Source organism: Phocoena phocoena, chromosome 9 (genome assembly GCF_963924675.1).
Source record: "Phocoena phocoena chromosome 9, mPhoPho1.1, whole genome shotgun sequence".
Classification (NCBI taxonomy): Eukaryota; Metazoa; Chordata; class Mammalia; order Artiodactyla; family Phocoenidae; genus Phocoena; species Phocoena phocoena.
Window position 1 is genome coordinate 37,124,729 of NC_089227.1, and position 24,289 is coordinate 37,149,017.

At 35.0% G+C, this 24,289-nt stretch overlaps 1 protein-coding gene across 3 annotated transcripts in view; it reads left to right on the top strand.

Moving 5' to 3' along the window:
* The window catches only part of CRPPA (CDP-L-ribitol pyrophosphorylase A), a 296,085-nt gene that overhangs the window by 103,968 nt on the left and 167,828 nt on the right, over window positions 1–24,289 (top strand). For all 3 annotated transcript variants that reach the window (XM_065884349.1, XM_065884350.1, XM_065884351.1), the window contains one exon: window positions 21,222–21,319. In XM_065884349.1, coding sequence (XP_065740421.1) covers window positions 21,222–21,319 — 98 coding nt within the window. The remainder of the gene's footprint in view (window positions 1–21,221; window positions 21,320–24,289) is intronic.

Here is a 24,289-nt window from a genome sequence, read left to right on the forward strand (position 1 = left end):
CAGTGTCCCTGAGATTTAGGAAGATTCGTGGTGTTATAGTGTGTATTTTATGCATATGGAGAAACTAATGCCTTTGGTTTTTAGTGATCCTTTAATATCTTCACTTAAAATCATGGCGTTTTAAGTGCATAGCCTTTTCAAATCTTCTCAAATTGAAAAGATGAGAACCTTTAAATCAGTTTTCTACATCTGTAGAACTCTAGGTTTTTCTTTTCTGATGAGAAAAACTCATCAGGTTTTTCTTGCTAAATAGCCAGTGATGATGCCATTTTATTTTCAACCATGCTTTTTGGACAGTGCAAAGTTAAGATTTACATGGAAACTGTAATTTTTTGATGTGTCTGGCTATTGATGATACTTCATTTTCCAAATTTTCACATTAATACCATAACTTGTTTGTAAATACTACACTTTTTGTTCTTCACTCTCTTGAATAGTCCTGCCATTGTATCTTACGTGACTCTGTATCGACATTTGCATCAAGCTTTAATTAGAACAGGAAGGCTGCAATATGATTTAATAGCAATTTGTTTTCCTTGGACTCTTACTGGAAAAAAAATGTAAATTAGAAAGTTAAATATTTGGGTCAAGATAAGAGAAAATGGAGTTCACTTTTTTGTTTAACTTTATAATTTCCTTAATTTGTCATTAGTGAGATGCTAATTCAAGCATAAGCAAATAAATCTGTCATGTTCAAAAACTTGTAAGGTCACAGTGAGGTATTAAGTAACTAGTTAAATAAGACTTAATAACAGACAAAAGCCAGCCAGTTAGGCTTAACTCTTTTGTAGGTAGGAAAAAACAACAAAAATGCAAACATGATACTTATGCTTTAAGTAATAATACATTTTATAAATATCCTGATGAGTCACTAGCCTTAGAAAATTGCGTTTCCTTCAAATTTACTTCTCTTAACTAAGAAAGAATATATACTTTGAAAAGAAAAAAAAGTTTTGCATCGTTTTCTTGGAAAACAGTAATATCCTTACACGTAAAAACACGTGCAGGAGACAAGATGTCACATGTCTGCTTCTTATTTTCAGTTGCAAGGTAGAAAACTTCATTTGGTATTCAGTGACTCATTTAAAAATGTGGTTAAGATCTGATATAAAACATCTTAAAAAAAAATCTGCCTTCCCGATGTCCTCCAGGTAAAATATGTACAGTTGAGAAGGAAGCCAATTTACAAAGACCACTTTGACCTTTTAATGTGGGTCTGTATTTCTTTCTCAAATCTCTATCCCTGTTGTCCACTTGTCCTGTAGTCACGGCTTGTTGACTGCTTCTCTTTGCTTGATGGCCTGCTGCCCTTACTGTTCTAAGAGCTTCCTTTAGATAGGTGTTCAGAGAAACCTTAGGCATCTTACTACAGATGAAACTGAGATGGGGATTTCAGTGCTCAACAGTGGTGATTCTGTTTGACTCCTTTAAAATTGTTCATGTGAGACAGAAAATAGACTCTAAGATTGGCTTTTGATTCAGTGAACTGAACAGGAGAATAGAAGATGACTGCCCCCACTTTGAATGGATTAGGACTTGACATCTTTTGGAAATGGCTATTTCTGGATTTGATATAGCTGTTTCTTACTTACCTATGAACACAAAAATTTTGGCTCAAGAGGTCAGTATAGTGGATGAGGCCTGATGGAATTCATCGTGTTAGATGTTTCTAAGAAAATGGAAAACTGACTTTTGGATTTTTTGCCTACTTGCTTCTAGAACTAATCTAGTATTTACGTTTACTTCTCTCTTCACCACTGAGTTTGAAAATTTTTTGTAAAATACAAATGCCATCCTGAGCACTCATGTGTCCTTACTCATGATTAATTGGCGGAAGCATATGTCTAGGTATTCCTTGCTCCTTGTTAATGTGTCAGTGGGTTTATCACATGGTAAAGAGGAAGCTGTGCATGTTAGAGATTTTACATATTACTGTTTTGTGAAGTTAAATGAAGATTCCAAATTGCATCTGTTTTCTAACCCTTCAAGTAAGACCGGATACTTTATGTATACCAAGAGTTCTAATAGTCAAGGACAATTAGAGGAATTTCTAAAAGATGAGTATATTATAAATTAGATTTTGACGTCATTTGTTAACTTTGAGATTATACATTATGCCTCCTATATAGGACTTTTAGTTAGAATAACACTGAAATTAAACACTTAGGAAAACACATTATGTATGAATATATTTTGTTAAACTGTATATCCTAACCAAAGGTGGCTAAGTTGTAGGTTGTGAAGCATGTTAAACCGGGGGATTGAAAGCTCTTAAAGAATTCCATTGTACTTACAATTAGATTGAAACTTGAGAAAATTTCAAAAGAGTTTGGCAGATGAAGCTGTGATACATTGAAAACTTGGGCATTCCGGGTATCTATGCTAGGAGTCCTTTGATGCACCTCCCGGGTAGGTGGTTGGAATTGTGTTAATGTTCTTCTGTGCTACTGTCAGTTCCTGGGAGAGCAGAGAGATAAGCGGAGGCAGAGGAGCATCCGCTGTGGGAAGGACCTCCATGTCTTTTCTCCTTTTTCCACTTGGAGTTAATAGTATGTAGCTGTAGCATTGAAGGGTCCTGCACAAGAGGACAGCTGACCTTCTGAGTGGTCTCTATTTTATATCCTGATGGGCTTCAGTTAATGCTTAATTGGTTTTGGTATTGAGAGTGTTGTCTTCTCTAGTATATTGTGACCTAGTGAACCAGCTGAGACTTTTATGTTACTTTCTAAGTCTCTAAGCATCTGATTTAGGGTTCTGTTCAAGAGTATTCTTAACTCTTACCTGATTAAGTATGCAAATGAGAGACTGTGATTTTGCTTTTGAAGTTTAAAGGTTTAGATGGTCTCTGCTCTTTTGGCATGAGGCAGACAACATTGTTAGATAAGCAGCTATCAACCACAACGTGGTCTTGTTATGTGACTAGGGAGTCATGGGAGGCATGTAACCAGGTACTCCATTTCTACCATGTTTCATTGACTCTAAGGTGCCATTGCTTGTAAGAAGCAATGTTATTTTTATACCATTGAGAACAGAAAAATGATGGCAATTAAACTAAAATGTAATGTTTTATTTTCACTTAGAAACTTATAAACATTTATTAAATGAGCTCTTTTATGTTTATTTAGACATATATTTTTATCACACTTGTTCATATGTAAAAAGACACAGGCAGAGTTCTGGTTCTGGGTAAGATGGAGCAAGCTCACTCCACTCTGTTTCTCCTAGCAAATGAATCTATATGGACAGAATACATAGAACAGCTGTTTGAGGCTTCAAAGTAAATAGTACAGGTGGATTAATGAGTAAGATCCAATTTTGAAGTACTACCTAACTGGCAGGGAATTATGTCAGGCTCTGTTATGTCCTGACCTGGGTCCAGTGCAGCCCTGGGTCTGTTGTCCAGAAGTGGGCATTGGAGTTGACAGACTTCCAAGAAAAGCCCCTTAATTCTGATCAGAGAAGCAGGAAAGGAATTTCCTAATGTTCAGAAAGTGAAGATATCTCCCTTTTTGTCTTTTCTCTCTCAGTGCTTTAATTCCCAAGCAATCATGTGGCAATAGTGGCATTGGCAGTGGCATCAGTGGGGGCCCAGAGAAGCCTAAAATTCTGAGAGAAGTGAACATTCCTCTTAATCAGAGTTGCTATGATTCTAAGAGGTGGGATGACCACTGTTGCTGTTCTTAATTTCTCCTGTTGCTTACCTTTGGACGCAGGTGCAATTATGGGAAATGTGTGCAAAATGGGATAACTAGGATCCCAGCTTTCTGGTAGGAGTGATGAAAAGGGATGCACTAAAGAAGTGGAATGTACAGGGAGAGGTTGGAGGTGAGAGAGGATATTACTCAAATGTACAGGATATGATCTGAGGTCAGTTAACATGCAAAGAGTCAGGAAAATCTAAACTCACATGGGGAAGGACAATTAATAGATACCCATGCTGAGATGGCACAGATGTTGGAATTTTCTGAAAAATACTTTAAAGCACTGATTATAAAAATGCAACAAGGGAAAATGCTCTTGAAAGATGAAAAGTCTCAGCGAAGGCATAGAGAAAATAAAGAAGAACCAAACAAAAATCTTAAAACTGAAAAGAAGATAACCAAAATTAAAAACTTACTGGTTGGGCTTAATAACAGAATGGAGATGGCAGAGTGCCACCGAAGTTAAAAAGATATCATTGGAAGGTTTTCATTCTGAACTACAGAATGAAAAGAAATGGGGAAAAAAATTAACAGTACTCAGCATCTGTGGGAATGCAGCAGGTCATCTGAATCCTGGAAGCAGAGGAAAAAGTGCAGTACAGAAAAAAACATTTGAAGAAACTATGAATAAAAACTTCCCAAATTTGATAAAAGACATAAAACTGCAGATTCAAGAAGCTCAGTTAACTGCACCATGATAACCCCAAAGATGTCCACATCCAGATACTTACTTCCTAAGCAAACTGCTGAAAACTAAGACAAAAATCTTGAAAGTAACCAGAGAGAAATGATGCATTGCTTATAAAGGAATGATAATTTGAATGAATATAAATTTCTTATTAGAAAACATGGGAACCAGAAGAAAGTAGAATACGATTTTTAAAGTGCTAAAAATGAATATTATTAACTCAGTATTCTATATCCAGCAAAAAAAAAAAAGAAAAATTACCCTTCAGGAATAAAGGTAAAATAAAAACAATTTCAGGTAATGGGAAAAAAAGATAATTTTGTTGCCAAAAGATGTACTCTAAAAGAATATCTCAACAGAGCTTTTCATGCAAAGGAGATGATGCCAGAAGGAATCTAGGAACATCAGGAATTAAGGAAGAGCAACAGAATCAATAAATAGAATAGATTCACATAATTCCTTTTACATTTTTAAACTATTTATAGGTTGAAAGCAAAGGTAATATTTTCTGATGAGTTTTTCTATATATGAGACAGCTGCAGTATTGTAGATAACTAAGTGCAACATAAAAGCAGTAAGGTAAAGGGACCTATAATACCATGGTTAGGTTTCTACATTTTACTTGCTGTGATAAAATATTTTATGTAGACTCTAAAAGGTTAAATATGAATATTGAAATCCCTAGAGCAACCACTTAAAAAAACTATACAAAGAGATTAGATCACAAACACAAGAGATAAAACTGAATACTAAAAACAAGTTTAAACCAGAAGAGAAAGGAGAAATAGAGGAACACAAAACAAAGGGAGAAAACAAAAATATAAATAATAAAATAGATGACCTAAATCCAAATATATCAGTAATTTCATTAAATGTCAGTGGTTTTGGCAGACCAACTAAAAGATGAAGATTTTAGGGTGGATATTAAGATTCGACCCAACTGTATGCTGCCTACGAGAGTTTACTTCCAACATAATGTTTTAAAGGTTACAAGTAAATAAAAGTAAAAGCACATACCATGTATTCACTAATCAAAAGAAAACTGGATGGCTATATCAAAGTAATAAAAAATACCTTACATAATAAAAGGATAAATTCACCAGAAAGACATAATTCTAAATGTATATCCATTTAACTGCAGAGCTTCAAAATATACTTAGCGTGAACTGACCAAAATGAAGGGAAAAATAGACAAATCAACAATTATAGCTGGAAACTGCAATGTTTCTCTAAGTATTTGCTGGAATCAATAGAAAATCAACAAGGATATAGAAAGAGTAAAGAGTACCACCAACTAACTTGATCTAATTTACACAAAACTTTCCACCCAGCAGTAGAAGAATAAACATTCCTTTCAAGTGCACCAAGAACACTCTCCAAGACAGAATGTACCCTGGGTAATAAAACAAATATTAACAAATTTAGAGGAATTGAAAACATGCAAAGTATGTTCTCTGACAGTAATAGAAGCAAACTAGAAATTGATAATAGGTAAAAGAAAAACCGTCAAGCTTGGAAAATAAACATTAAATCAACTGTGTCCAAGAGAAAGTCTCAAGATAAATTAGAATATTTTGAACTTCAGTAAAATGACATCACACTTTGTAGAATGCTGCTAAAACAGTACCTAAATGCTTATATTAGAAATGAAGAAAGGTCTTGAATCAATGATCTGAGTTGCTGTGTTAAGGAGCTAGAAATAGAGGAGCAGTGCAAACCCAAAGCAAGCAGTAGCAAGGAAGTTATAAAGAGCAGAAATTAATGAAGTTGTGAAAACAAAATGTCAGAGACAAAAAACCTAAATCTGGTTACCTGAAAGGATTAATAACACTAGTAAACCTATCATGAGACTGCAAAAAGAAAGGAAGACACAACTGGAAATGTTACACAATTGTTGGTGGCAGTGAAAATGGTACAGCTACACTGAAATGCTGTTGACAGTTCTTATAGCGAGAAAAACACATTTACTGTATGATCCAGCATCCCATTCCAATGCATTTATCCTAGAGAAAGGAAAACTTACTTTCACACAGGAAACTGTATGTAACTCTTTATAGCAGTTCTGTTCATAATCATCAGAAGCATGGAACAATCCACATATCCTTCAGCGGATGAATTGGTGAACTGGTACATCTATACAATGGAATGCAACTCAAATGAATATATATGAATTGTCCATATACAAAATAACTTAATCTCAGAGGAATCATACTGAATGATCTCCAAAGGTTTGAGATCTCAAATGATCTCAAAAGGTTATGTTTTGAATGATTCCACTTATGATTTAAAAAAATTTTAATTTTATTTTAGAGCATAGTTGAGTAACCATGTTGTGTTAGTTTCAGGTGTACAGCAGAGTGATTCAGTTATACATATGCATATATACTTTTTCAAATTATTTTCCCATTTAGGTTATTACAGAATATTGAGCAGAGTTCCATGTGCTATACAGTAGGTCCTTGTTGATTATCTGTTTTATTTTTTGTCTTTTTATATTTTTTATTATTACAAAAATTTATGTTGCAGTATAGTTGACTAGCAATGATATTCTTGGAGAGACAGAAATGTAGTAACAAGGAATAGATCAGAGGTTGCTTAGGCCAGGGAGCTGGCGAGGGGGTGAGTACAAGAAGATGGCATGAAGGATTGAACTGCTTTGTATTATGACTGTGGTGGTCGTTACACAAATCCGTAATGTTACAGTCATGGAAATGACCACCGTATACACGAAAAGGTAATTTTACTGAATGTTATTAGAGGTTAAGTGTATCTTTATAAGGCCCTGATGGGCAGCAATTCTATGATGCCATCCCTATTTCAGAGAAGTTATACAGAGGAAAAATGGAAGTTTCAATCAATGAAATATTAAGTACTTAAGTACTGCAAGTAATTAAGTACTGAAAGTTTGCGAGTTATTTCATTAAAAGCTACAAAAGAAGTTTTCATTTTCGCCCCAGAGTGATGTCATTTGCTCTTACATTCTATTATCCCTTAACGTTTGGGAAAGGGGAATGCCAGAGCCTGCGGAGAATTCTCTTTACTCCATGAACCTGTGAGAATGTCGTTTGACATGTATTACTCCAGTAAAAAAAAGGTGGGGAAACTCCTGGGTAAGATGCTGAATTGGGGAAGTATCTTATCTTCTTTACTGATTCTGTTAGCATGTGGAGTTGTTGAGGGCCTTCACTCCAGACCAGGTTGCCCGGTTTGAATCCTGGCTCCTGAGTTTACTAGCTGTATAATCCCAGGTGAGTCATTTGTATCATCAACACTAATGAGGCCATTATGATTTTGCTGGCTAGATTTTGGTTAGAATTTAATATATGCTTTTTATAACAGAATAATAATTAATTGTCAGTCACTCAGTGAGCAATAATCCAGTGGTTTGGCCGAGTTACTCTAGGCCTCAATTGTTTTTTACTTTAAAGGAGGCTAATATCTTCTATTTATTGGTAACATTGCATTGATTCATTAGAATTTAAAGGACCCCCTAAGATATTTTGAGCTCTTAAAGCATAGAGCCTTATAAATACCATTGCTCTTATTTTTTCATGTTATTGGTAGTTTTCCTCTAAGTTAAATTTTTAAAAGTTTATTGATTGCTTTAATAGCATGTTACAGACCTTTTTGTATCCTTATGTGCTATACTGAAGACCTAATTTTGTCCCTTGATCATATATAAAGGTACTTTCTGAATGAGTAGAAGTACAGATGAAAAGACTAGTGTACTTTCAGTAATTTTTTTAAATTTTGTAAAACTTTTTATTGTCAACCCACAGATGCTGAAATCTAAAACTAATTTGTAGCTTAAAGAATAATGCACGTTTGCATAACATCACCCAGATCATGAAGAGAACTTTGCCACGCACCTCAGAAGCCCTTTCCTGTATTTTGTAGTGGCTAACCAGATTTTATTGCAATCTCCTCCTCATATTTCTTTTGAACTTTATCCCTCAAATGTACATCCCTCAACACTGCAGTTTGGTTGTGATAATTTTCTTAAACGACATTTAAAATCTCAAACTACAGGTTCCTTATCCCTTTATTTTGCTTGCACTTTGTCTTCTGCTGAATTTAGGCCATGTAACTTGTAGCTTTTCTTCTCTTTTGAATTTTAATGGGTACATATTTATGCATGGTACAGTTCTTTACATTTTTCTGTCATCTACAAAGTCATAGCTGGATCTAGAAGCTTGGTCAGATTTAGTTTCATCATTTTTCTCAAGACTAGAGATGGTGTGAGTTTTTTGTTAGGAGACACCTAATGTCTGGTTACATAATTTTGTGATGATAGCAGCCAATGATACTCAACGCCTGTATTGTTAAGAGGTTGTGTGTGTGGCTCAGAATCATGATATATATATTTGAATTCTATTAATTAGTTTTCAGGTATTGAGGTATTTTCATAAATAAACTTTACTCATCTACTATTTACTTACCCAGTGGTACAGTTTATAAGACAAAAATAAATGCTTGATTATTTTTCTTTATCAGTTTTCAAGCAAAAGAATTATCATTCTCTAAAGTTACCAATTATTTTGTGTGCGTGTTTCATAAAGATGAAATACTTCATAAGTTCATAATGGTACTTCCAATTCAATATTAAGCTGTATCTTACTTCCCGCACATTGTAGTTCTCAAAGCTACAGGGAATAATAGAATATTTTGTAAATGTTTCTTCGTTTTATTCAAAAGTGCACACCCTAGGTCTCAAAGTGTCAGTATTAATGCTATAAACCAATGTTATTTCCATAAAAGTTTAAACAATTTTTCCTACATATACTGTCCCCGTTTACTCTCGTACTCCATTTTTTTGTTTACACTGTATGTTTTCAGGTTGTATAGCTGTTATACACTGTCCTGTTTTAACTTTAGCTCTCATTTAGTCGCAGTTCTGCTAGTAACTGTTTTATGCTATTCATCGATAATTTTGTTCACATCTCTCTAGACTTTGGTTATCCGGAGCTTGAGCTCTGGTACATTTCTTAGGAATGTTTCCTGGGAAACTGTTTACTTAATTCACGTTGATAACTGCTTGTGCTTTATTCTTGAAAGTTAGTTTTGTGGAATGTAAAATCCTTGGGTCATATATTTTCCCTGGCATAACTTAAATATGTTCCTCTATTTTTCTTACGTAAAGTCCTAAAGATTATCTCATTTTTATTCCGTTATCTGTTTCTGTTCTTTTTTTTTTTTTTTTTTTTGCGTTACGCGGGCCTCTCACTGTTGTGGCCTCTCCCGTTGTGGACGCGCAGGCTCAGCAACCATGGCTCATGGGCCCAGCCGCTCCACGGCATGTGGGATCTTCCCGGACTGGGGCACGAACCCGTGTCCCCTGCATCGGCAGGCGGACTCTCAACCACTGCACCACCAGGGAAGCCCCTGTTTCTGTTCTTTTTGTCTATGTGCCCAAAGGAATGATTTTTTTTTTTTAAATCTAGTAATTTTGCTAGAAAATGTCTTGGTATTGATTTTTATTGGTAAATATTTGCAGGTATTGATATGTGATGTACTTGTGTGTGTATGGGTGTTTGTGTATCATTTTTAGTAGTCTCTTTTTCCTTCATAGATTTCTATTATGTTTATGTTAGATCATCTTTACCTAACTTTAATATTTATTACTTTATATTGAATGTTTATTTAAAAAATTTATTTTTACCTTTTTCTCTTTAAGTATTATTTGTTAGTTTTATACGTGTGTCACTTCTAGTATAGTCTTCATTTCTTAAGTGATCTTTTCTTCTATTTTGAGCTCTTTTCTGAGTTCTGCAACCTAATTTGAGTTTTTAAAATTCCAAATCAAATGGTTGTTTCATGTGTTGTTTCATTAGCTCACTGGTTTTTAGCTTGTTTTGAAATAGATTACGGTTTGTATTGGTTTGATGGGCACATCTTTCTGGCATGTTCTCATTATGTTTAAAGGTGTTATTCTGCTCCTTATTGTCTTTTTGCTTATAATAATTTTGTGTGGGGTTTGGCTTTGATATTTTTCCATTATTCATTTGGATGTGAAGTTAATTTTCTTGAATTTGAAGAGGAAGACAGTTTTGACGATAGCGCAAAGATCTCCCTCTTTTGTTGCTTTCTTGTGGTGTCCACAAATGTGGAAGCACAATTCTAATATTTTTCTGGCTCTGTTCTCCTATCACACTTTCAGGTGGATCTCCTCTTTCTTTTGACTTTGGCTGCATTGGGTCTTCATTGCTGTGCGCAGGCTTTCTCTACTTGCGGCGAGCGGCAGCTACTCTTCATTGTGGTGGCTTCTCGTGTTGCAGAGCACGGGCTCTAGGTGCGCGGGCTTCCGTAGTTGTGGCGCAGGGGCTCAGTTGCTCCACGGCATGTGGGATCTTCCCCGACCAGGGCTCGAACCCGTGTTCCCTGCATTGGCAGGTGGATTCTTAACCACTGCACCACCAGGGAAGCCTGTCCTGTGTAATTTTGATTCCACTTCCAAGTTCTCTTTTAGTTGGACCCTGTGCTGAAGGTGGTGTGTCAATTTTCACAGTATGTACACTTTTCCTTCAGACCTAACCAAGTTCTCTTGTATTAACCCCACAAAAAGTTATTTTTGTGGGTAAAACTCCTCCAGTTAGGGCTGCTCATCTTAATTTTTCAGTGACTATCTGTTGGCAAACTTTAAGGTTCTTCTGTTAACCAATCTGTCAGCCACCCTGTTTTACTGATCCCTCTACTTGTTCCCAGATAGAGTCCAGTATTTCAGGTCTTGCATCATTGTTGTTGGTTTGTTTTCATTTGGCTGCATCATGAGGGTTATGATGAAACCTTTGTATCTAAGTTTATTGAAAATGTTGTCCATGAGTTTTTTATTTTACTATTCAATTTTGTTTTTATATGGGGATTCTTAGAAATTAAAAACCGTTCCTTTGCTGTCAATGCCACTTTTCAAGAATTCCTTTTTCTTCCCTTTTAAATAAATAATTTTTAGTGATGGTATTGAGCAGAATACTGCAAATGAATTGAGATGTTTCTTTCAAAATAATTCTCTTAATCATAGGTCACCTTCATGTGCATAATTAAATATTTTTTACTTCTTTCCATATGGAAACTAGTAAATGTATGTATATCTGTATATTCTCAAATGGAAGAGAAAATAATTTGTGTGTACCTAGTAAAGTGAATTATTTTTTTCTTCTAGAAAATAGAGATTTAAGGTAAGTATTTTAGCCTGGCTATTTCAAAGTTAGGAAGGTTTTTATATTTAAAGTTATTTGTTTTGAAGCAAAATTGTTGCATTTTAAAATTTCCTTTCTCTGAAGTTAGAGTCTCCTGATATAATTTCCTGATCTCTTTCTAGATATCTAGTTACTTCCTTATATTCACAAATTTGTATCCTTTCCTAGAAAATGAGATACGAGATATAGTCTTTTATTCAACAATGCTAATTTTTATTCAACAAATTTTAGGTAAGAGAATTTGTATATTAGTTCATAACAGAGTACAAAAACTGGGTGGCCTAAACAACAGAAATTTATTTTCTCACAATTCTGGAGGCTGGAAGTCTAAGATCACGATTTTGTCAGGGTTGGATTTTTCTGATGCTTTTCTGCTTGACTTGTGGATGGCCGTCTTCTACCTGTGTCTTCACAGAGTCTTCCCTCTGTGCATGTCTGTGTGTACATTTCTTCTTTTCATAAAGACACCAGTCATGTTGGATTAGAGCTCACCCTAATGTCTTCATTTTCACTTGATTAGCTCTTAAAGTGCCTATCTCCAAATACAGCCACGTTCTCAGAGACTGGGGTTTAGAGCTCCAACATAGACATTTTGAGGGGGACACAATTCACACCCTAACAGTGTTTTAGTTATGCTCGTAGCCCAGAGACGGAAACTAATCAATGTTCAATACCTTCTTGGAGCCCTATGCTAAAACCTGGGGGTAATATTGGGAAATTATAAGTTACAGAGTTAGGAGTTTGTGATTTTGTGGGAGAGAAAGACAAATAGATAATATAATCCAATGTAAAAACTATAATGAAATAAAAATGTAGAACAGGATGAGAGGGAAAAATACCATTTAGGATGCTAACTTCACATGGACTCGAGTTAGAAAGCTTAAAGTTCACAATTCATGGCAGTATGACCTTGGGCAATTTACTGGCTTTATAGCCTCGCTTAACTCATCTGTAAAATGGGGAGAATAATTTCTCTCCTTGGTTGTTGTGATGATTAGATGAAATGATGTATAAAAGTATCTACCATAGTAAAAAGCCAAAGCAATATTAGCAATAATTATAGAATTTCATGAGTACTAAATAATCAGAATGAATGCACTGACAACCAGAATGATTGCTGGCTGTAAGGAACTGATGTGGCTCTGTTGGTGTGTACTGTCTGACCGTCTCCTTTGCCAATAGACTTACTAGGGTCACAGTACGTGTGGATTTCTTTCCACTTCTGAAACTACACTGAGGGGCCTTTTCCCATGAACGTTCAAATTCAGCAATGCAGTGATTACCTGGATATAAGGAGAATCCTAGTTGTGTGGTTATACGTGTTTGAGAGAGATCATTATGTATCAGAATTGGGGGTTTGGAGATGGGGGGTACTGTAGTTTCACAAAATTCTTCCTGCTGGTTCTGTTCCTCCCTCCTTTTTTCTTCTCCTCTCACCAAAATACATCTAAAGCATTTGCCTAGTGTTACTAATGCAGATGGTGCTTGATGTGGTCCTTATTGGAGAATTAGACAAGGAAATGTGATGGCACTGCAGGCGGGGGGATCATGAACATTATTGCAAAGATCATGATGTGTCCAGGGAATTGTAAGTGGTATTATTTGGTGGCTGAAGAATGAGGTGTACAGCCCAACGTGTTGTGGGTGATTATATGTTGCCCTGTATAAAATATATGGAGGTGGGAATCCTCTGGTCAGGACTTTAGAATTATGAGTTATCTGTTGAAGAATGCTTAAAATTTTTTTGCCAGTGAATTAGTTAGAGTTCTCCAGAGAAACACAACAAATGAGATATATACATACACAATAAGGAATTGGCATACATGATTACAGATTATTAAGACTGACAAGTCTAAACTCTACAAAGCCAATGTCCCAGTTCAAGTCCAAAGGCCAGCAGACTACTGTAGAATCAGGAAGAGCCATGTTTCAGTTTGAAGGCTGTTATACAGGAGAATCATCTCTTACTTGGGGGGAGGCTCAACGTTTTCTTTTATTCAGGTCTTAAAATGATTGGATGAGGCCCACCCACATTAGAGAGAGCAATCTGCTTTACTTAGTTTACAGATATAAATGTTAAACTCATCTAAAAGCACCATGACAAATACCCAAATTATGTTTGGGCGAATATCTGGGCACCCTGTGTCCCAGGCAAGTTGACATACAAAATTAATCATAATAGCCAGTAAAGTAAAATCAAGTTGCACATTATTTATTTTTGGCAGTATTATTAATTATTGGCAATCATACATATTCTTTGACCATTTAGAAGTTGTCATGCATGGGGATGAGGTATTAACTGAAAATTCTGAGCTTATTAATTATTGCTTACAGCTTTTAATTCTAACTTGTCGATTTCCAAGTTATGTTCCAGTTTGAATTTTATGTTGTCACTGTGAGAGCTGTGCAACACTAGATGTGATATATAAATGAAGTTATTCAGTGTAAATCAGAGTACTTGTTTAAAATGATTTTGAGGGGAGGGATGTACCCTAGTGCTTTAGATATCAAAATATTTCATCATGTGACACAGGTGCCTTTTGGAAAGATTTTTTAAAAGCTGTTTAAAAGAGAGGGTAGTATGAAAACTAAAACCCAGAGAATAATATTAGTCATCAAGTTGACTGGTCAGGTGTGATTTAAAGTTAATTTCAACGTTTTTCCAATTTATCCTTAGGTCTTTTTTGGGGCGAGAACAAAGAGTAGATTCTTGTGTTAGAGTTTTTATGATTCCAGGAAGTGAAACGACTTTATGGTTTTTCCCCAGTGCTATTGTTTTTATTTTAAACTCTAAATGTTTCTAAGAAGTGCTTTATTAATAGTTAGAACAGCAGATCAAGAATTCTAAAGACTTCTTTTTTCTTTTGATTTCATCATTAACCTCAAGGAAGTTGTTAAATACTTTGTTTGCATTGAGAAATAATAAGGATTAATCATATTAATGATTGGAAAGTGTTTTGTGGTTCATGAAAAAAGTGAATTTTAAATAATGTGCCTTTTTTCCCATCTTCGTGAGTTGGGGGATACTAGAATAACTGTGGAAGAGAGGAGGTTCAATTTATTTGAGCCCTGTTCCTACAGCTTACATTCTTTCCCATTTTGGCCCTCCATCTGCATGGTACAAGTACAGTTATGGCAGATGCCTGTTTTTGATGAAGATCTTAAGTACATCAACACTTTCAGTTAAGCCTGTCAGTGCATGTTTGTGGATTCCTTAATAGGAATCATGTAAGATGTTTTAGCCTAGGTCTAATGGACAAACTAAATATGAACGATTAGAGCTAGAAGGTATCCATTTTAGCTTCAGAGGATTTAAGTGATGAAAACAGGGGACTGTTGATTACTCAAGATGTGTATTCCATTACTATATAAAACTACTGCATATTTGGTGAAACTTTGAAACTTGAAAAGCAGTGGGACAAAGTTGATAGGGATTGTTTATCAAACTCTGAAATGTTAAGACCACAAAGGCACCATTTGGAATTAGAGATGGGTTGTATTTTGCTAAGATAAAAGGAATCTTAACTTATATTCATAATGAATGTATATGACCATGATAGCATTTATTCTGTGAATATTTATTGGGGATATACTTGTACAAAGCATTCTGGATAACTTTACACATATTAATTCATACAATCTTCATTAATTCTCATATAGTATCTTTTATTATTCCCATGTCTCCTGTTTTTCTTTTAGATACTTATAAGCTCCTTATAGAAAATTTGGCTTTACATAGTAATTGTTAGTCTCTCATCTCGTTTCATACATGTAAAATGCTGTCAAAGTATGAATATACTATTTTCAGATACAGAATTTGTATAAGATTTTGAAAAATTGCATTTACCTCAATAATTTAACAAATATTGGACACCCAAGAAGTGCCTTATACTTATAATTGAAATATAAACATTGCGTTTTTTCTTATAATATTGCCTTTAAAATATTGGGCATGAAATGTCTAAATTGTAAACTCCAGTGAGCCATGCAGATCAGAGTAGGAGTTGGGTGGGTTTGGGTTTCTTTAAAATTTTCACACTGAAATATCAAAGGGAAATGAGTAACCCAACACATTTTTTTTTTCTCACTAAATTCGTCATCCTTCAGTTGCCACGATATGGAGATGAGAGAAAACTACAAAATTATCCCCAAATTATTATACTCAAAAAGACTTATACCATTTTGATGGGATTAATCAGCTATCGTAGGTAATTTTTATGTTTTTTAAAGATAGAGAAACCTTTTATAAACCTCACATTATAGAAAATCAGTGCAGTGAGTAAGCAGAGGTTTTCAACCTGGCTGAACATTAGAATCACTTTTGGAGCTTCAGAAAGTACAGGCGAGAATTTTGTTGGGTGAGTTATAAGCATATGTATTTTAAAAATATAAAGGCAAAACAAAAAGATACTGAGAGTTGATTCTTAAGTGCAGCCATGTTTGAGAACCAGTTGAACCTAGTTTAGACTTTAAATGACCTTAGCCGGATAGAAAATTTATCATTGTTGGTGCTAAATGGTATTGATATGGACTGTAGACACTATTAGAAAGTGGCCAGTCTGGCACAGACTTCCATGTGGAATACAAGTAACTGGGAATTACAAGAAGTCAGCAGACAATACAGAAACCATCAAGATAAAAGATTGACTTTGTTCATTATTATGTTACGCTGTCTTGAATCTAGGTCCTTATTTATGTTTTGCTCAGTTGATCTTTAATGAACAGAATTAATTTTTAAATAAATTTATCCAGCTTTATTGAGATATAATTGATGTAAAACATTTTAAGTTGTACAATATGATGGTTTGTTACATGTATATATTGTGAAATGATTATCACAAATAAGGTTAGGTAACAGATCCATCACCTCACATAATTAAAAATTTAGAGAGATGAATTTTAAAGTCCTCTACTATTTATATGTGTGTATGTGTGTGTATATAAATCTATTTTTAATTGTATCTTATTTCTTGGGGGGTTAGAATATTTTTTTATTTTAATATACTTTCAAACTTCAAGGATGGCAAGAATAGTACATATAACTTCCATCTGTCTTTTACCCAGATCACCAGTTCACGGATTTTTTACATTTTGCCCCATTTGCGCTATCATTTGTTTTTGTGTGAGCTCATTATCATTTCTTCTTGTGTATGTTCATGCTGTCTTTTGCTCTTTCTCTCTCTCTCTAGCTTTCTCCTTCTCTATCTTATAGAATTGTGAGATACTTAGTGGGTGTTTTAATCTGTTAAATTTATGGGAACTTCTTGCACAATAGCAGACTAATAAGGACAATAAAATTAATAATCCATGAGTCAAATGAGAAATCACAGTGGAAACTAGAAGTGTACCAGGTTAAAAAAAATGAATGAAATCTTTTAAATTGAAAATGAAATAATTTAAACTGAAAAATATCACAATGTTTGATGTATAAATAAAGCTGTTATTAGAGGAAAATTTAGAGCCTTAAATGTTGATCCTTGAACAACATGGGGTTTGGAACCTGACCTTACAGTGTAAAATTTGTGGATAGCTTTACAGTTGGCTTTCTGTGTCCACAGTTTTGGATCTGTAGATTTAACCAATCACACTCATGGAGTACTGTACTATGTACATATTGAGAAAAACAGGTGTAAGTGGACTCTCGCAGTTCGAGCCTGTATTCTTCAAGGGTTGACTGTATTACAATAAAGGAAAAGCACAAAAGCCCACTATTTTTTTTCTTTTGTAAGAAATTAGAACAGTGAACTAAATCTATAGATAGTAGAATCAAGAAGATATTGAAGAAAATACTAAACATAAGTTAGAAGACAAGCATAAGAGAGAATCAACACAACTTTTATTTGAAAATGTTAATAAAATTGATAAAACCTTGGCAAAAGTGATCATGAAAAATATTGAAGGCTCAAATAATTATTATCAGAAATGAAAAAAGAGCATCAGTGATGATCCTATAGACATTGCAATGAGATGTGAGCAACTTTGTTCGTCAGCTTGGGCTGCCATAATGAAATACCATAGACTGGATGGCTTAAACAACAGGAATTTATTTCTCACAGTTCTGGAAGTTGGGAATTCCAAGATAAAGGTGCTAGCTGATTCATTTTCCAGATAAGGGCTCTCTTCTGGGCTTGCAGACAGCTACCTGCTTGCTGAATCCTCGCATGGATGTGAGAGGAAGGTTCTGGTGTCTTTTCCTCTTTTTATAAAGGCACTAATCCCATCATGTGGACTTCACCCTATGAGATGATCTTCACTTCATGATCTCATCTAAACCTAATTACCTCCCAAGGACCCTACTTCCTAATACCATCACATTGGGGGGTTAAAAGCTTCAACATGAATTTTGGGGGAACAGAAACATTCAGTCCATAGCTTTATGCTAATAGACTTAAATTTAGGTTAAATGAACACATTCATAGGCAAATACAAGTAGGAAAAGTTGTTCATCCATTTAAGATATTGAATCTAATTAAAAACGCTACCACAAAGTTGACTTTTACCAGTGAATTTTACAAAAACATTGAAAAGAAGAAATAACACCAGTCATACACATTTCTTCAGAAAATAGAAAAAGAGAGAACTTTCCAACCCATTACATGAAGGCAGTGTAAATGTTTAATAAACCTCTGACAAGGACCTTATAAGAATAAAATTGCAGGCTAATTTTTATCATGAACATAGAAGCAAAATTCTAAAGTTTGCATTATCAGATTAAAAAATTATGATTTGGAAAAAAGGAAATAAAATTTTGTTCACAATTGACATGTTTGTATATATAAAAAATTTGAAATAACTTGTAAACCCTTAGAATTTATAAGTGAATTTAGCAGTTACTAAATGCAAAGACTGTATATAAATCTTAAGATATTTTTGTACGTCAACAAGTAGAAAATGCAACTAAAGATATTATTTACAATAGCATCAATAATGTTTTTTAGAAATTTAACAAAAGTTGCAAAAAGACTTTACACTGGAGACTGTAAAACACTGAGAAAAATTAAGGAAGATCTCAGTAAATAGAGGAATATATTATGTTTATAATTGAAAGGCTTGTGATTTTAAAGATGTCATTTTTGTCTAAAAAGCAGGTGAGGGACTTGCCTGGCTGTCCAGTGGTTAGGACTCCGCGCTTCCACTGCAGGGGGCCCCGGTTCCATCCCTTAATAGGGGAACTAAGATCCCTCAAGTCTCACACATGACCAAAATACTTAAAAGTAAATAAATAAATAAATAGCAGGTGATTTTGTGCAAATTTATTGTAAAATTTATATGGTAATGCAAAGATTCCTGAACAAAAAGCTATTTAGAACAGCTGACACATGGCAAAAAATTAATGCCAAATTGATTTTGAGTTACTTCATTTTATTTATACAGTTGATCTTTGGACAACATGGGTGTTAGAGGCACTGACCCTCACAAAATTGAAAATCCACATATAATTTATAGTCAGCCTTCCCTATCTGTGGGTTTAACCAACTGAGGATCATATAGCACTGTACTATTTCCTATTGAAAATAATCTGTGTATAAGTGGACACTTTGCAATTCAAACCCATGTTCAAGGGCTAACTGTATCTCAGTTTTGGAGGGGGATAATGTCCGTTTTAATTTATTGTTGATTTACATTTGATAGAGCTTGGAATTCTATAAAGGATATATGATGAAACAAGGAAGGGAAATCTGCATATGTTGTGTTTTGTTTTAAAAAGTATTGTTTATGCATTATTTTATAAATTAGAATTATTGTGGTGCCATCATATTATATATGTAGTAAATTACTTTGTACTTACACAGTAAATTTTTTATTATAATGTTTTTGGTGTATGTGAAAGAAGCATTTGGAAATGTAACTGAATTTTTGCTAGGACATTACAAAGTCCAAATTTCTCCAAATATTTAAGAGAATACAATGCATACATTTGAATTAACTTGGTTTTCAAAAGCTACTGCTCGTACTATAGTTACATCTAAAGCTTTCAGGACAGTCTAGGTATTCAGGAAAGCATGGGACCTTTATGTTCTGGCTTCACTGAGTATACCACTTCATAGCTCACTGCTAAATCATTAAATGATTTTTTGAGTACTTATCTTGTCTCTTGTCACAATAAGTTTATGCTTGTACCCTTTCTACCCCAATACATTAAATTTTTAAAAAATCTTGTTTCTCTTAATCACTTTCAAAGCCTCTTGGCTCTACTAAGCAAAGTTTACCTTTCAAGAGTGAGCTCCTAGCTCATTTTAGCATAAAGATTTATTTAATCTTGTCAACCAATTTCCCTTTCTAATCACAGTGATGTTCTATAGCAGTTAATATCTGTACCTTCCATTTGTGTTCTTAATTATATTTAATTTTATTAGGCTTGTGTAACTTAAAATTATGGACATTTTCAAGTTGGTAGGAACCTGAATCTGTCACATAGATTCACAATAATATTGTTTGCAGGGTCATCATGAGAAATAGTGTGAATATCGGGTATGGCTCTTGGAACATATACTATTATTGTTAAGTGGGAGGTAGGTAGTAACAGGAATACCATTAACTGGTGACATTATTATTTTAAATGTTTTGGACTTCCCTGGTGGTCCAGTGGTTAAGACTCCACGCCTCCACACTTCCAATGCAGGGACATGGGTTTGATCCATGGTTGGGAAACTAAGATCCCACATGCCGTGTGCCGAGGCCAAACAAACCAAACCAAACCAAAACAAAACAAAAATCTCTCTTAGAGTTAATAAAACAGCTATGATTTATTGAAAAAGAAAAAAAAGTTTGGTTCTCCCCAGCTTTTTTTTTTGAAGAATCATTAACTGTTGCTAGAATAGTGTTGCTAGAGAGCCTGTTATGTGGAGTTGCCAGTGTAAGAAGCAGCTAGGTCCTAAGTTAAACTCACGTTTGGTTTGGGACTCCAAACCAAAAAAAAATCCATGACATAATACCATGAAATGTGTTCTTAACTGGCAGCAGTATAGCCATTTCTTAGTATTTTAGATCTGTTTACTGTAAAGGAGGACTGCATGTATTTGGGGAGAGTGCATCCAGGGTTTACAGAGGTGAATATCACTATGTCATACAGCTTATGATTTTAAATTATATCATCTCAAGCCTTCCAAATTCGAAGAAAATCTATTTTTGACTATTTTCACTTGTTGTGGTAATAGTTAAACAGGCAGGAATTTAATTGAATTGACTGGAATGGCAAGGAAAATGCTGTGCATAGCCAGGGCACCAGGTGGCACAGTGAGCTGTACGCAGGAGACATCTTATGGCCTAACCAGAGGATCTGCCTGGGAGATGGGATTCAGTCAGATTCTGGGAGATTCCTTGTAAATGTGGAAGGATTGAATTCTTGAGCCAAGTAGCTGTCACCTGCAGTTACTCTCTTCAAATATATCCAAAGATCCTTATTTCTGTTGCTTACATGATGTCCTGTTTACCCACCCACAAAATGTTAAAGACATAGATTTACTGACTTGAGTCCAGGACATCTCTGTGCAGTCCAAGTCACTCCACTTGGCCTAAAGCCCACACCTCCCTATTCTTGTTCAATAGTTAGGAACAGCGGGTTAGTATAGGTTTCAGCATACTGGGCTTTGTTCCATATTCTGTTTGAAACAATATTATTTTTCTTTTTTATCTCAGAAAGAATTTCACAACAAATTTGTGTAGTTATGGACACAAAAGAAGATGAAGAACATGTAGGTCATCGTCTTGAAGAAATGCTAAAAAATGAATTAAATGTAAGTATTCAAAGATCCAGTTTGATAAAATACGTTTGATTGCCACAGATTTTTATCATACAAAGATGCTTTCCTTGAGAAGGCATAAAAGTACTTTCAAGCTAATTTTCGTATTTTGCTATAATGCAGTCCTGTGTTTTGCCATCACTTTTGACTTGAAATACAATTAGTTCCCCTTCTCCACTCCTCTTCTGGATTTCCTCCCCACCTTCATTCTCCAAGTTCTATTTCTTCTTTAAAATTCAGCGTCAGTGTGACTTCTTTAGAAAGCCCCCCACCCCCACCCCGCCCCGGTGCACATGAGCCCCTGCGTGAGGTTGACACTTGTCTTGAGAATCACGGTGCCCAGCACATGCTAGATGCTTACTAAAGTTTGTTGAATACATGAAGAAAAGAAAGAGATTAAGAAGAGAGAGAGAAAAAAAAGAGAGAAGCAGATATGCAAAAGATAGCATAATTATGATATTGAAGAAGTGAATGGATGTTTCTTGCTCCCCCCCCTCCCTTTTTGGAACTGATCAAGGTCCAGGTTAACCTCATATTTAATATTAGGGTGAAGGAAATGCAAGAAGTAGCCGTGAGTGTGAAGCGGTGTACAGGAATTATTTACTACTTTTACCCCTAAGGACATCCATTATTTTTGTGACAGTTTTGTGCTTTGAAATGTTTTGCTTGCCAAGGTGCTTTTATTGTTTTCATCAGTTTCCTTGTTTTCATTAAAATGTGTAACTGCCTGGGTTTATGATCAACATGTCATGGCTTTTTAACAACATACATAATTCTAGTTGAAAGCAAAAGGAAAAAGTTTATTTTAGTAAGCTAGTTCTATCATGATAGCACAGTCAGTAAAGAGAACAGGCTCTGGTATCAGATTGCCAGTACTCAGATGTCTGTTTTATTGCCTCATTTCCTTATCTTAAATTGAAAATGTTAATAACATCTACGCTGTAAAGTTGTTGGGACAACTGAACTTTAAAAATATATTTTAATGTGCTTAGAAAAGCATCTGCCATACCGTAAGTTTTCAACAAATATGAACTATAAGAGACTTAACAATGACGTCTATTAACATCTCAACTCATCAGTTGAGATGAAGGTGTGATAGTATTAAGCAGTAGATACTACGAGCTCCCAAATTTCTGTCCTGTATTAAATACATGAACTGTTAAATACATAGATTCCTGGAATGTGTAAATATTTAGTGAATCATCTGGGATAAGTTCTGGAATTTCAGTTTTTAACAAGCTCCCCGTGGTCGTTTTGATGGCAGTCAGTGCTAAATTCTACCAGTAGCATTTGGAGCAACAATCTAAAACTGGAAAGAAATGGCAGCCACCTCAGCTGTCTCTTGGGTGTAAAGGTTATACTTCAATCTTCTTTTCCAAGTTGCCTTTATTCGTAGACTTTCTGAGTATTCCTCCTCTGTTGCTGGAAGTTTTAGCACCTTGTTCTTTGCATTATCTGACCTCGTGAGGCAACGTTTTGCCTGAAAAATAGTCTTCTACTCTTGGATGATTTCATTCATGCTTTATCCATTCAGTGCAGAAGCCAATAAGATGGAATCCTGAAAGAGTGTTACTGGGACTTGGGCTATCAACCCTAGGTTTAGAGAGCTCGATTCTACACTCTTGTTGAGCATCCAACTGATGCATCCTGTGTCACTCATTCCTTGGTCTTCCCAGTGTTAGATTCTACAAAGAGTCCTTTTTGTTACAATTATTATGATAGTCTCTTTTTGTTGCTACTTTTCCTGTATTTGGTAATTATTGATCTAAATCAAATAGACTGCCAGATATTTCTTCAGCAAAGATAGGTTTCTTCAGGATAAACAGGCAATTGAAATTTGGGGTCTGCAACCATGACAAGATGCATGCAAGTCCCCCCATAGCAAGGGAAGGACACTTTTATAGAAGGAGCAAGGAATTTGGGAGGGCTAGAGTAAATAGACAGCCTGTGGTTTCTATTTGCTGAGTCCTTGCCGGGAGAGAAGAGGACTGCTTCTTCTTGTTGGGCTCAGCTGTAGTCACAGGGTGTGAGGGCTCCCCCTTCTGGTCTCCCAACTCTGTTTTAAGAGAGAAATATGTTTATTCATTGTTTTGTGTGTTTTTTCCTAATTTTTATTAGAGTATAGTTGATTTACAATGTTGTGTTACTTTCTGCTGTACAGCAAAGCGAATCAGTTATACATATACATATATCCACTCTTTTTTAGATTCTTTTCTCATATAGGCCATTACAGAGTATTGAGTAGAGTTCCCTGTGCTATACAATAGGTCCTTATTAGTTATCCATTTTATATATAGTCGTGTGTATATGTCAATCCCAATCTCCCAATTTATGCCCCCCCTTTCCTCCTTGGTAACTATAAGTTCGTTTTCTGCATCTGTGACTCTATTTCTGTTTTGTAAATAAGTCCATTTGTACCATTTTTAAAGATTCCACATATAAGCGATATCATATGATATTTGTCTTTCTCTGTCTGATGTACTTCACTCAGTATGACAATCTTGAGGTCCATCCACGTTGCTGCAAATGGCATTATTTCATTCTTTTTTATGGCTGAGTAGTATTCCATTATGTATGTGTATACGGCATCTTTTTAATCCATTCATCTGTTGATGGACATTTAGGTTGCTTTCGTGTCCTGGCTGTTGTATGTAGTGCTGCAATGATACATTGGGTTCATGTATGTTTTCAAATCATTGTTTAAATAATGATATGGAATTTAGGGGGTACACAGAATGGTGTGTAACTGGCGCTGTGCGATTTTTTTTCTTCAGTGCCTTCGCTTCTCAGGTCCTGTCCTTCTCATTTCCAGTGTCGATTGTTTTCAGTGCACTTCATCTACCTACCTGTTGGGCCCAGTCTGGATATAGCCATTATCTTAACTGTGCTGAAAAATAAATACTAAGGCTATTTCTTAACTTCTGACCACAATATTTTACCTTTCCTTATCTTACACTAAATTAC